Source organism: Tenrec ecaudatus, chromosome 12 (assembly GCF_050624435.1).
Source record: "Tenrec ecaudatus isolate mTenEca1 chromosome 12, mTenEca1.hap1, whole genome shotgun sequence".
Lineage (NCBI taxonomy): Eukaryota > Metazoa > Chordata > Mammalia > Afrosoricida > Tenrecidae > Tenrec > Tenrec ecaudatus.
The window spans coordinates 32,076,450-32,089,057 of NC_134541.1; the positions used below are offsets into that span (position 1 = coordinate 32,076,450).

General features: G+C 46.1%; 2 protein-coding genes across 3 annotated transcripts in view; both read left to right on the plus strand.

Annotated features, from left to right (window-relative positions):
- The window catches only part of RAD21L1 (RAD21 cohesin complex component like 1), a 32,108-nt gene extending 27,941 nt beyond the window's left edge, over positions 1-4,167 (plus strand). Inside the window, exon 13 of the mRNA XM_075527802.1 lies at positions 3,979-4,167. Coding sequence (XP_075383917.1) covers positions 3,979-4,167 — 189 coding nt within the window. The remainder of the gene's footprint in view (positions 1-3,978) is intronic.
- Positions 4,168-9,054: 4,887 nt separating this feature from the next.
- The window catches only part of SNPH (syntaphilin), a 42,660-nt gene continuing 39,106 nt past the window's right edge, over positions 9,055-12,608 (plus strand). The window contains exons 1-2 of one of the 2 annotated variants that reach the window (XM_075563866.1): positions 9,055-9,181; positions 9,434-9,540. The gene's annotated coding sequence lies outside the window, so the exon portion shown is untranslated. The remainder of the gene's footprint in view (positions 9,182-9,433; positions 9,541-12,608) is intronic. The other variant, XM_075563868.1, reaches the window with a different exon arrangement.

The window sequence follows — 12,608 nt, forward strand, 5'->3', positions numbered from 1 at the left end:
CTCCTTTGTAATTCCAAATCCAATCACCATAACCTCTAATCCCGTCTTTAATGTAACTGGTCTAACTGGTCTCCTTGGAGGTCACTGTTTTGACTAGACCTTTTTTGGTTTTCTTTGAAGACAATCTAATGAGACAAAGACAACTCTTTTACTGAGAGAGCTTGTCTGCAGTCCTGTCTTGATTGTAGAGACATGTTTAAACATGTTTTGTTGGGAAGAGATGTATGCATGGGGACCTAGGACCTACCCTTGCATACCACAGTAAAACGTTCCTTAGTCCCTGCCATGTCCTCATAGTCCGGGATGTGTGTAAGCCTACCTTTGCAGCTATTGTTTCTCCCTTTGTGTTATGACCTTCTTTACCTTCAGCCCAGCAAGGGTACTATTATGGAAAAGCAGGAGGATGGACATTTAGGACAAGCAGCAGTTGCAGCCACAAAGACAACGTAAAAATTATTTCACATGGAAGCTTCATAGTGTAGTTCTTTTTTTCTTGTCAATTTTTTCTGGATTTAATCATTGGGTTGTTTTCCTCACTTGATTAGTGTATATATAGGCTTCTTAACTCTTTTTCCAAACTGTCTGATAGTGCAATATGATCACTTTTAATATAGTCAAATGCATCAATTGATTCATCAGTTCCTTATTTTGTTTCCTCCTGGACCTCATCAACCGCTCTTTCTAAACTGAACTAATCCCTCACTAGGTCTGCTCCTCATTTTTTCACTTGGGGCATTCCTTTACCATACATATGAGGATTCCTTTGTCTCTTCCCCCATCTATTAGTTCCCCTGTTCCTGGTGCTGAAATCTTCCTTTCTTGTTTTAGTGGTTAATAGCCTCTTAAATTTCCAAAAAGAGTGCATAGGAGATAGAAACTCCACAAGTCTGAAAATCCCTTTACTTTACCTGTAACCTGACTGGCTGTCTCTGGACACAGACTTTTAGGTTGAAAATAATTTCCCTCACATATCAAAGGCTCTGTGACATTTATAGATTTCTCATGCTGCTATCGAAAAGTCGGATGCTGCCCTGGTTGGTGATCCTCTGTAGGTGACCTTTAATTTCTCTCTGGAAGCTTTTAGATCTTTCCTTTATCCTTGGCAGACTGAAATTTCATGATGGAGCGCTTTCTTTGGTGGGGGGTCTTCTTTTATTTGTTGCACTGAGCACGCAGTAGGCTCTTTTCATCTGGAACATCGTGTTCTTGGGTTCTGGGAATTGGGTTTATTCCTTAGCTCTCCTTTCGGCAGTCTCTCTGTTCCCTTTCTCTAGATGGCCTTTGGATCCCATCTCAGAGCCCCTCAATTGCTCCTTTAGTTTTAGGGCAATCTTTTCTCTCCTCGCTGAGGTTCCTGTCACCTTTTTATTATTCTACTTGTCATTGACTTTATTTTCTAGTTTCTATTCAATTTTTATTTCTGTTGTTACATCTTTGTTTTCCAAGGGATTTTTTTGTTGTGGTGGTTAACTAGTGTTTGTTTTATAATACCCTAATTTTATTTTAGTTATTTAGTGCTTTTGATAGTTTTATTGAATTAGAATTAATATACAATAAACTGTACCTAGTTGAAGTATGTAATTCCAGAAGTTTTGACATATGCATACACCTGTGAAACCATAACTACTGTTGAGAACATAAAGACATCTTTTACCCTAAAATCTTTCCTTGTGCCCCTGGGTAGCCCCCGACCCATCTCAGCTTCCACCTCTCAAACGATTGGCCTTCTTTATTTCACTGTCATCCTCGTGCTGTTTTATGAATGCAGTGTTTTAGGAGATTACAGTTTTTGTCTGTCTCTGTGTTGTCTCTACTTCCTAAATAACCCCCTTGAATGCATTCTTTTTCGTCTCTCGTGCCAGAGATTTTACTCAGATGCTTGGTGTATCTGTGGTTACTTGCTTTTATTTAAGAGTGAGGCACCAAAAAGCTGATGGGAACGTATACATTAATGGGTAAGGTTGTGGGTGTCTGGGTTCTATGGTGGGGCACCCCACCTATCATTATCCAGAGGTCTTTTCCCTCAGAATGATCAATTTTCCAAGTAATATTCAAATTGACTGCCTGGGGAATCTGAACAGGATATCGGTCGGTCGTTTGGGAAGGAAGAAAGAGGCTGAGGGTCTCACTGTTGGAAGAGTCCGGTTTCACTGGCTCTCCCTGTTGGTGTAGTGAACTGCTCTACTGCCCCCCCCCCCCACAGTGCTGGGTGCCTCAAGAGCAGAGCCTCCGAGGTGGGTACCTCAAGAAGCGCAATCTTCTGCTACCTGCTAGAATATGGGAGGTGTGATTTCTTCTTTCTGTGGGGGCAATGGGGTGGACATGAGTATCCAGCTGCTCTAGGGTAGACTTTCAAAGAATTACTGTGTGTTCAGCATCACCTCGCATCCCATGCTTATGACATACCCGAGCCTTCAGTTCCTGAACTTACCCAAGGTCTGTGCCTTACATGACTGGCTTTGGGGCTGGCTTTCCTCCCAGTTGGCCCCTAGTTTTGAGCTTCCTCTACTCTGTTAAATCAATACTATCTTCTACTTAGCTTCGTCTTATCTCTCTCCTCGGTCAATTTTTATTTTTCACCTTCATGTTAGAAAGGTTTCTAGAGGGAACAGAAATACGCACCTGTGTTCAGGCTTGTATACCTGCCCCTTTATTTAAGGATACTTGAAATTGAAAATGTGTCCCTGATGTCCCGCAGAGGGAAAAGCTATCCAACCCCATCTGTTCTCCTCAAAGATTAGAAATGAAGTCTGGTATATTGTTGTTACATGCCTTTGAGGAGATCTGAGTCGTGGTGGCCCTTATAGGAAAGACATAGGACGGCCTCAGCAGGACTCTGTGGGAGCAGATCGCCACACATTTTCTCTGAATCGCTGATGGGTTTAAACCACTGATCTTCCTCGACTGAGTGCTTAACCACTGTTTCTGTCATCAAGACTTGATGTGCCATCCCTAAAACATTGCTTCTCCTTTGGTTGAGATAAAATAAAAAAATAATTTATCAATTTTTAAAATGTTATAGACTAAGGCATGGGGGGAGGCCTGCATATAATATTTTGAAAAATACTTCACAACCATCCAAAGAGCTCTGTATTCATAAGGTTACTGACCAGCACTCACTACAGCGTTTCCAGCCCCAAAACTATACCTGTCTGGTAGGAGCCTGGCCTCAAGTTCTAGTCTTCATAAAAGGAATTCTATTCATCCATATTTAAATACTTTGCCCACCTCAATTATTTCTGGTAAACACATAGGTACTTACTCTGTGGTGAGCTCAACATCCATTTATTCTGTGCAAAGAAGCTGGGAGATGTTTACATCGTCATCTCCCTGCGTCCTACATCTCCCACTGCTGTTGTTATGTGCCTTTGAGTTACGGACTCTAAATGACCAGGAACACGGCCTCCATAGGGTTGCCTAGGTAAGAAGATATCTGGGGGAAGAGCACCAGGTCTTTTCTACAGAGCGCTGCAGGGTTTGAACCACTGACTTTCTGGTTAGCAGCCAAGAACTGAACCCCAACAGGGTTCTTTCATTTACGCGGAGTTTTTTATAGTCACTCGCTCCAGTGCCTTTGAGAAGATGGGCTGATCATTTTCATTGTACTTTGACGCCTCCCAAGCTCTGTGGAGTCTCTCCCCTCTTAAAGTATAAACTACTTGCACTTTCTACAGAAAACCATTCTGTTAACACCGTTTTTCAAAAGGGTCTAGCATTTGTTTAGCATATTAGAAATCTGTGCAGCCTTTTAAAGTTATTTGGCATGCATTTGCACAATGAACCAAGCTTGTGCTCCGTAAACAATTTTTCCCCAAGTTTACTAAAAATGCCCTTGTGTTTCTCCGTTTAAGAATTTGAGACACTTACCAAAAATGTCAATATTTCGTCATTCATTATGTAGCCACAGTATTATGCCTGCTCTTGTTCTAATGACCTTCTTTCTTCTTTTCCTCCCCTCTTTCCCAATTATTTTCCCAGGAATCCAACAAGATGGGAATTCAGGCCTTTAGTCTAATGAAGCTCTGCAGAAATAGTGACCGGAAGCAAGCAGCTGCCAAATTTTATAGTTTTCTTGTCCTAAAAAAGCAGCAGGCTATTGAGCTGAGCCAAAATGCTCCCTATGCAGACATTATAGCTACAGTGGGACCACTGTTCTATAAGATGTGAAGGAAATCCAGTTATCCAGGGTGATGTCATCACTGGAATTTCATGTCGATTTTCCAATTTAGTGCAGAAGTCACCTGGAAGCAGCTGAAGGTCTGCGTCATTGCACAGATAAGCAGACCTCCTATTTCCTCTCTGCCAGTTTTCAGTAAGCATCACCAGCTTTGGAAGGAAACCTTTATGCTTACAGACACGCTTCATTATAGCAAAGAAAAATGTTTAATTTAGCTAACTTGTATGGCTAGCCTATAGCTTTTCTCTATTTTGAGTGTAGCATTTAGCTAAATAGGATACATTTTTAAAACTTGATATGCCTTTGAGAAACATTCTAGGATGTCTTTAAAAGGCTAATTTGCATCAGATTATTTATTTGTCTTTTATGGTGTTAATAATTAAAGCGATGTTATTTTCTTAAAAAAATAATTTATATTAATGTATGTCATCCCCCAACTTGACCAAATAAATGAGTTATATTCACTTTTAATGTTTTAAATTATCCAAGCATCTTCTAATCTATTTGGAAGTTAAACTTTTAAATTTATTGCTTAATGATTATCATAACTACTGTTAATGAGTCAGAAAAACCATATCTACTTCTTGTGTTACAAAAAAAATTAGCGGACACTATTTCAGCATGTTGTCTGCAGCCAAAATTTTGAATAAAGGTCACTAAAGTAAATCTTCTTTAATTGCACATTTTTTGACATTAACATTTTTTATCTTCTCAGTTGAAGTTTGAGTTTAAAAATTTTCATATTATGCTCTGTGAGCTCCAGAGCAGACTAGAAAATTAAGCTTATGATACTTTCTAAAACAGTGGTATATCTGGAATTAACTACAAGCAGCTAAATTTGAAATGACCTGTTTGAATGTGCTAATTTTAAGATTTGAATGGCAAATTGATTGCAAATTTTTTACTTGTTAAATTAACATGTAGACTTTTTATTTTTGTGTGCCATTCAGTGAATTTTAACAAATGTCTTAGAGTTCTCTAACCACCAGCATTACAAGGCTACAGAACAGTAACATCATCCTAAAAAAAAATCACTATGTTGTATCTTTATGGTCACATCCTCCTCCCTTGGCAACCACTGTTCTCTATAAATTATAGTTATGTCTTCTGGAATATCAGATAAGAGAAAGTGTAGTATATAACCTTTGAGGCTGACTTCTGTATTTCAACGAGATGTCTTTGAGATTCATTCAAGAGGTGGCTTGTTCCTTTTTATTGTTGAGCAGTAATGCTGTTGTCTGGCTAAAACAGAGTTTTTCCATTTGCTCACTGAAGGTAGCTAAGGTGGTTCCAATTCTTGGTAATTACAGATAGAACTGCCCTCTACACTGGCATACAGTTTTCGTGTGATAATAAGGTTTCATGTCTCTGGGGCAAATATCTAGGAGTAGGATTGTGGGATCGCTTGATGAGTAGGAGCCCTGGTGGCATAGGGGCTGTGAGTTGGGCTACGGTCCACATGGTTGGCAGTTCAGAACCACCAGCCGCTCTACAGGAGAAAGCTGGGTTTCTTCTGTAGCTGTTGACAGTCTCCTTCAGAAATCCACAGGGGGGTCATTATGAGTCAGGCTGGACTCAATGGCAGTGGGTCTTTGGTATGGTAAGTACATGTTGAACTTCAGAAGGTATGATTAAGATTTTCAGAGAGAGGGAGGGCATCATTGTGCATTACCACTAACATTGTGTGAGAAATCCAGGTGCTCCACGTCTGTGACAACACGGGGTATCACTAGAATTTTATTGGTCGGCATTCTCAGAGGCGCACAGTGGTAGCCACATAGTTTTCATTTGCGTTTCTTTAATGGCTAACTGAGCATCTTCCTTGTGCTTTCCCTCATATCGTCTTTGGTAAATTGTCTGTTCACTAAGTTCCCAGGGGATTTCTGAATTGAGTTGCTTGTTTTCTTACAGCTGAGTTTTGAAAATTCTTCATATAGTCTAGATGCAAATATTTTGCCATGCATATGTTTTGCAAATATTTTCTAGTCTGTAGTTTGTCTTTTCATTTTCTTAACAATATCTTTGGTGGGATAAAAAAATTTAATTTTGATTAAGTCCATTTTATCTTTTTTTTTCTTTTGTGAGTTGTGCTTCAGATGTCATATCAAGGAACCTTATTGTCAGTTCATTTGAACTTTTCTTCTGTTTTCTTCTAAAACGTTTGGGTTTTCACCTTACACATTTAGGTACTTCGGAGTTAATAAAAATTAATCAGATGTGAGGTTTGGGTCAAAGTGCTTTTTTTTTTTTACATGGATGTCCCAATGAATGAAGTATCATTTATTGAACAGAATATTCCTCCTCCACTGAATTACATTTGCATATTAATTTAAAATAATTTGCCCTATTGAGTGTGTCTACTCCATCACTATGAATCCTCATCTCATTCCAGGGGTGGGAGGGCGGATAATAAACTAATAAAGGTTGTCTCTATACATTTGCCTTTGCTTGTCTTTTTCTGTCAGTAAGCTCATAAAATGCCCTTTTGTGACTGGTCTCTTTTACTCAGTAAAATGTCTTCAGATTCCATTGATATCATAGATGTACCAAGATTTCACTTCTCCAACTGGCTGAGTAGTAGTCCATCGTTTGTACATATTACATTCATTTATTCCATTTGGTGGGCAGTTGGGGAGTTTCCACCGTGTGGCTGTAGTCCTGCAGTGAATGTTGGTTTGCAAGTCTCTTTCTTAGGCCCTGCTTTCAAGGCTTTCGGTGTATACCTTGGAGTGGTTCTGAAGAGCCAACACACTGCCTTCCACAGGGGCTTCCCCATTTTACATCCCCACCAACAATTGATAAGGGCCCGCCTCCCCACATTCTCATCAACAGTTGTTATTTGCTAGTGCTAATTTATTTTTACCTTAGCCATTGGAGTGGGAGTGACATGATAGCTCACTTTGATTTTGACTTAGAGCTCTCTGGGGCTAATAGCACCAAGCGTGTTTTCACGTGTTTGGTAGCCATTTGAGAGTCCTCATTCGAGAAATGTCTATTCAAGTACTTTGCCCAATTTATAATTACATTAATTGTCTTTTTATTTAAGTTGTCAATTTCATATATATTTCACTCACGAGAGGCTTGTCAGATTTATGGTTCCTGAAGAGTTTTTTCATTTTGGTAAAGTCTTGAAAATCAAACGCTTTTAATTTTTATGAGGGCCCATTTCTTTATGTTTTGTGCTGTGTGTGCTTTGGTTATTAGATAATCCACTGTTAAAGCTGAGCACAACAGCATTGACCCTGCTTGTTCTTCTAAGAATTGTATGGTTTTGTCTACACATTTAGACCCTTAATCCATTTTGAATTTGCTTTTATGTATGGTGTAAGGCATGGGTCCTATTTCATTTTTCTGCATATGGATGTCCAATGTTCTGAACACCATTTATTGAAGTTCTTTCTCCCACTGAATGGGCTTTTGACCCTGGTCCAAAAAATCAGTGACCATTGATTTATGAGTTTATTTCTGGGTTCTGAGTTCTATTCCACTGGTCTATGTGTCTATAGTGGTATAGTGGGCTACTAACTATAAGGTCTGTGGTTCAAATCCACCAGCCTCTGCAGGAAAAAGATGAGGCTGTCTACTCCCGTAAAGATCTAAAATCATTGACCCAAAGGTGCAATTTAACTCTCTCCTCTAGGTTTAATATGAGTAGGAATTGACAGCAGTGAGTTTAGTCTTTGGTTGGTTTGTTTAATGTGTCTCTAGTGACAGCAGTATCGGTGTTTTGATTACTACTATGTTTTAAAATCAGCAAGTGGGATTCTCAGACTTACTCTTTTTGGGCTTTTAGTTACTTAGAGACTCTTGCCATTTCATATAAAGTTGTGGGTCGGTTTTCCTATTTCTGTGAAGAAGGCTGTTGGAATTTTGATCAAGATGGCACTGAATTTATAGATGAGTAACATTGGCATCAATGATATTAAATCGTCCAAGCCATGAACATGAAGCACCTTTCCGTTTATTTGAGTCTTCTTTCATCTTTTTCAGCAGTGTCTTACAGTTCAAATTGTATCATTCTTCATGTCCCTGGTTAAAATTGGCTCTGGGCATTTTATTCTCTAAGATGCAACTGTAAAAGGAATTGTTTCCTGAATTTCTTCCAGATTTCTTATTGCTAGCATTCAGGAGCCCTGGTGGTGTTGGGCTTAGGCGTTGGCTGCAATCCGCTTTGTCAGCAGTTCAAAACCACTAGCAGCTCCCCTGGAGAAAGATGGGGCTGGACTCCTGTAAACAGTTACAGGCTGGGAAAACCACAGGGAGTCACTCTGAGTTGGCATTGACTTGAGGCCAGTGAGTTTGGTTGTGGGTGTTGGTGTGCAGCAGACTGGTTTTTGTTCACTGATTTTGCACCCAACAATTTTGCTAAATACCTCTGTGAGCTCTAGGCGGCTTCTTGTGGCTTCTTGTGGGCCCTTGGGTGCTTGGCTGCAATCTTTCAGGAGGCGGTTTGCAGGAACCATTCTTGTGTGGAGCGGGCTGGGTGGGCTCCACGTGCCATCCTGTGGGTTAGCAGCCAATGGCACACGTGCCATCGGGGTCCTCAATTGGGGGTAAGGAAGCCTGATGAGCAATTGACTTTCGGTTGGGCTTGCTTATCTTCCCAAACCAGACTCTGCCATCGAGAGAAGGGACTGGTCTAGGGTCACACACCCTGCCAGTGGAGCAGCGTGCCGGCCAGACCCCCGCCCCATAGCACAGCTCCAAGGACGGGCCGTTGGGCGAGGACCCGGATCTGTGCTCGCCTCCCCACCGCGCGTCCTCCGGAGCAAGATGCCAACTATCTCTTTAAGAAGGAGAGCGGAGACGGGCCGCTTGCGCACGCAGCTGCCGGCGAGCCTCCGACTGGCTGGTCCCCTACAGCCACCTCGCCCTGCCCCCTCTCCCTCCCGACAGCCCCAGCCCGGAGCGCACCCCGCCAGCCGCCTCCAGCAGGGGCTCCGGAGAGCAGCCTAGCGGCCCAAGCGGAGGCCCCGGCAGCAGAAGCCATGGACGCCTCCGCAGGTGATGACAGGGACCCCCGGGACTCCGCGCCCCTCCCCAGCCACGCCCGCCGCGGAGAGAGCTCCTAGGGCGGAGGGCGCGGGTCGGCGAGGAGGGGACAGACGTCTGGGAGGCTGGCCGCCCTGCCCGTTCTCACTGCAGCAGCCCAGCTGTCAGCGGTCGGTGGGGTCTCAGCTGCCTCGGCGTCCCCACCCCAGCCCCTCCGCCCGGCGTTCACCGCCCCTTTCGGCGTCCCTTTTCCCACCGCCGCAGGTTGCTGAGCAGGCCCAGGGCTGCAGGGCGACTGCAGAGGCGCTGCGCCAAGCGGGACCGGAACCGTGCGAGCCGGCAACTGGGCTGCGGAGGGCGTGTGGACACAGGTGAGGGGCCGCCGCGGAGCCAGGGGGTGGGGGGCGCTGCGCTGGCCCGGGCGGGGGCGGGGGGTGGGGGCGGCGCTTGCACACTGGCAGCTCAATGCAGTAGAATCCCACTGAGGGCGGCCGAGGAAGGGGTTAATCGTGACTCATTCTTGCCCTCCCTCATTCCCCTATATCCTCTTCTCCCTCATCACCACCGAGAAACTCACTAATTAGGGGAGGCCCATTGCACCCATTGCAGCCAGGAAGATGCCCACGGTGGGGTGGTGGGGTCGGCAGTGAGGGGCATTTAAGACACTACCACCACCACCACCCCTCCCCATTTCCCATCTGCGCTTATCTTCTTTCCCTCTTGGGGGACAAGCTGGGATCCCTGGGGATGGGGAAAGGCTAGGGCCCCACACCCACCCCAAGGTCAAGTGCCAATGACTGCTCCCTTCCCATCTCCCCTCTGAGACATGTCAGCCTGCAGTACATCTGCAAAGAGATTGCCCTTGGTCCTGGAGAGGGAGATCTGAACCACCAGCTCCCTGCAGCCTCCCAGGGAGCTCCACATGCCAGTCCCCAGCCCTCCAGGCTGAAGGAGAGACCTGGTCACACACCACACACTGCCTTTCCCTCTGCCCTCCTTGGCCATCTGGTGATCTTGGAAGGGCTTAGGAGCTTCCCAGAGAAAGGTGATCTCTGCAGGCCGGGCAGTATAGGGAAAGTACCCAAAGATGGGGTTCTCAGTCTCTTAACCGGCCAGGTGACCACCAGTCGCCTCTTAAAATTCCTTATGCCTGGGTAATCTGCCTGCTCATCTCTTAGGCTCCAGAGTTAGAGTGAATGGTATCCACGATATTTGTATGTCACTCAAGCAACTCCGATATGTCAGGGGACATAAGCTCAAGTCCATGTCACAACCAAGGTTTCCTCTGCTGCCCTTCCTCCACTCTGGAGTTCTTAAAGGGAAGCGTTGAGCTGGTAGGCCTCCTGGCACTGAAGACGGCAGATAGTCTGGATTGACGTGCCTAGGTTGTCTCTGGGGTGCCCTTTGCCAAGTTACTTCTCTTCCCCAAGTTTCTGTTTTCTCACCTATCAAACTGGGGAAAGGGATACCTGGCTCCTAGGGTCTCTGTGAGAGGTAACTGAGCCGTGGTGGGAGCATTCTCGCCTGTGCGTGGCGCATAGTTACGTTCTCAGGGAGTTGCTTGTCCCAGTCCCTTCTCCGTCTCCAGAGCCACCTCCATCACATTCATTGCCCAGCGGACCTCTGGACTTTGGAGATCAGCTGGGGAAGAGAAGGTGGCTGCTGAGGATCCACTTGCCCGCTCTCCTGGCCACAGGCCTTCACATCCTTGAGGATGGTGTCCCTCGAGGGAGTGGGGAATGCGAGAGTTTGTTGGGTGATGAGGCAGATGGTCTAGGCAGCAACTGGAAGACGCAGCAGACACTTCTGAGAAAGGGTGGTGCCAAGAAGGCATAGGCAGCGCAGCACAGGTTTGGAAAATCTTGGCATCTGAAGGGAACAGACGGGAAAGTCTCCGGTGCGGCAAGTGGGGCCAGAACCAAGTTTCGAGATTTGACATGCCGCTCACTCCCTGGCCCTCCATGCAGCAGCTCACTAGACCTGATCACCCCAGTCACTAGGGCAAACCCGAATACTCCAGCCTTTCTTCCGTCCATGGAGCTACATACAGTCTACTGCTGGACGGCACGGTGGACGCCTTTCCCACACTGGGTGGGGCTGGGCAGCTTGTTGCTGCATCCTTTGGACTAAAAGAAGTTGCCATGCCCCCAGGCCATGCCCTCCTGCCCTGCGAACCCCATCAGACTGTGTGTGAGATCCCTGGAAGGGGCCCTGTGCTCCTCTCTGCGCCCCCAGCCTCTGGCTCGTGGCTGAGACACAGAGAAGGTGATCTGTAAATGATGACCCAATCAGGTCCCGGCGGCATTAGGGAAAGGCACCTTGAAGTGGGTGGGAGAGGGGGTGGGGAACACAGTGCAAGTTGTTGGTTGTCCTTATTTGGGTTGTTGTGATCACGGATACTGTTATTCTTGCCATTCCCAATGGCGAACAGATCTGTTGCCTGTTTCTCTCGTCAGGCCTGGAGGTGCCAGATGTGCCTGGGGTGGGCGGTGACGTGGGCTAACAGGGATCCAGATGGTGCTGACTGTGTAAGATCACTGTGGCGGGGGGGGGGGGGGAAAGGATTAGGAAGGGAGTGATTACACCCATTGGCTACCTTTGGGAGAGAGTGACAGATAGGGAGAATCAAGATGGTCCAAAAAGCAAGCACTCAAAAGTCAGGAGACCCAAGTCGCAAGCCTGGTTCTACCACTGTCTCGTTGTGTGACCCTGGAACAACTAGGCCATCTCTACAGGCTTCATCCCATTCGCCCATCTATAGAATGAGGACCCTGACTAGCTGGGGTTGAAAGCAGCACCGTGTCTGGTATAGCTGTTCTTATCAGCAACATGTATGGAGGACTGGACCCTTCTCAGGACCTGACGTTGCAGTGGTGGAACACTGACTGTGGTTGGAACCCATGAGCCACCAAGAAAACGCTGTGGCCGTCTGCTTTGCACCATGATTTGCAGGCTAGGAAATCCCATGGGGCACTCCTTATGGGCAGTTCTCCTCTGTCCCGTCCTGTCACCATGAGCTGGGATGGATGCGCACAGACTGTCCCAATCTTCGGGGATCCCCATGAGAAAGTACACCCGTGTTAAGGATGAGGAGGCCGAGGCTCAGAGGGATTGAGCGGCTACCCCCTGTGTGCACAGCAAGAAGCGGAGGACATGTGACCGACACCACATCTGTCGGACTTGAAAGAGTGTGCCCTTCGGGAGGCTTTGTGGCCTATACAGTGTCCCTTACCGCCGCGGCTGGGAGCTGTGTGTGTGCTTGCCCTGGCGTGCATAGGGGCGAGGGGGAAGGGTTCACGACAAAGGGCAGGCATTTCTCCAGTGGAAGCTGCCGGGGACGCGCTGGGTTGGAGGGTGTGTGAGTCACCGTGAGCGCTGCCGGGTCGGTGGGGGCAGGTGGAGAAAGGCTGGATGAATAGGCCCACTTCTGCAGTGCTTC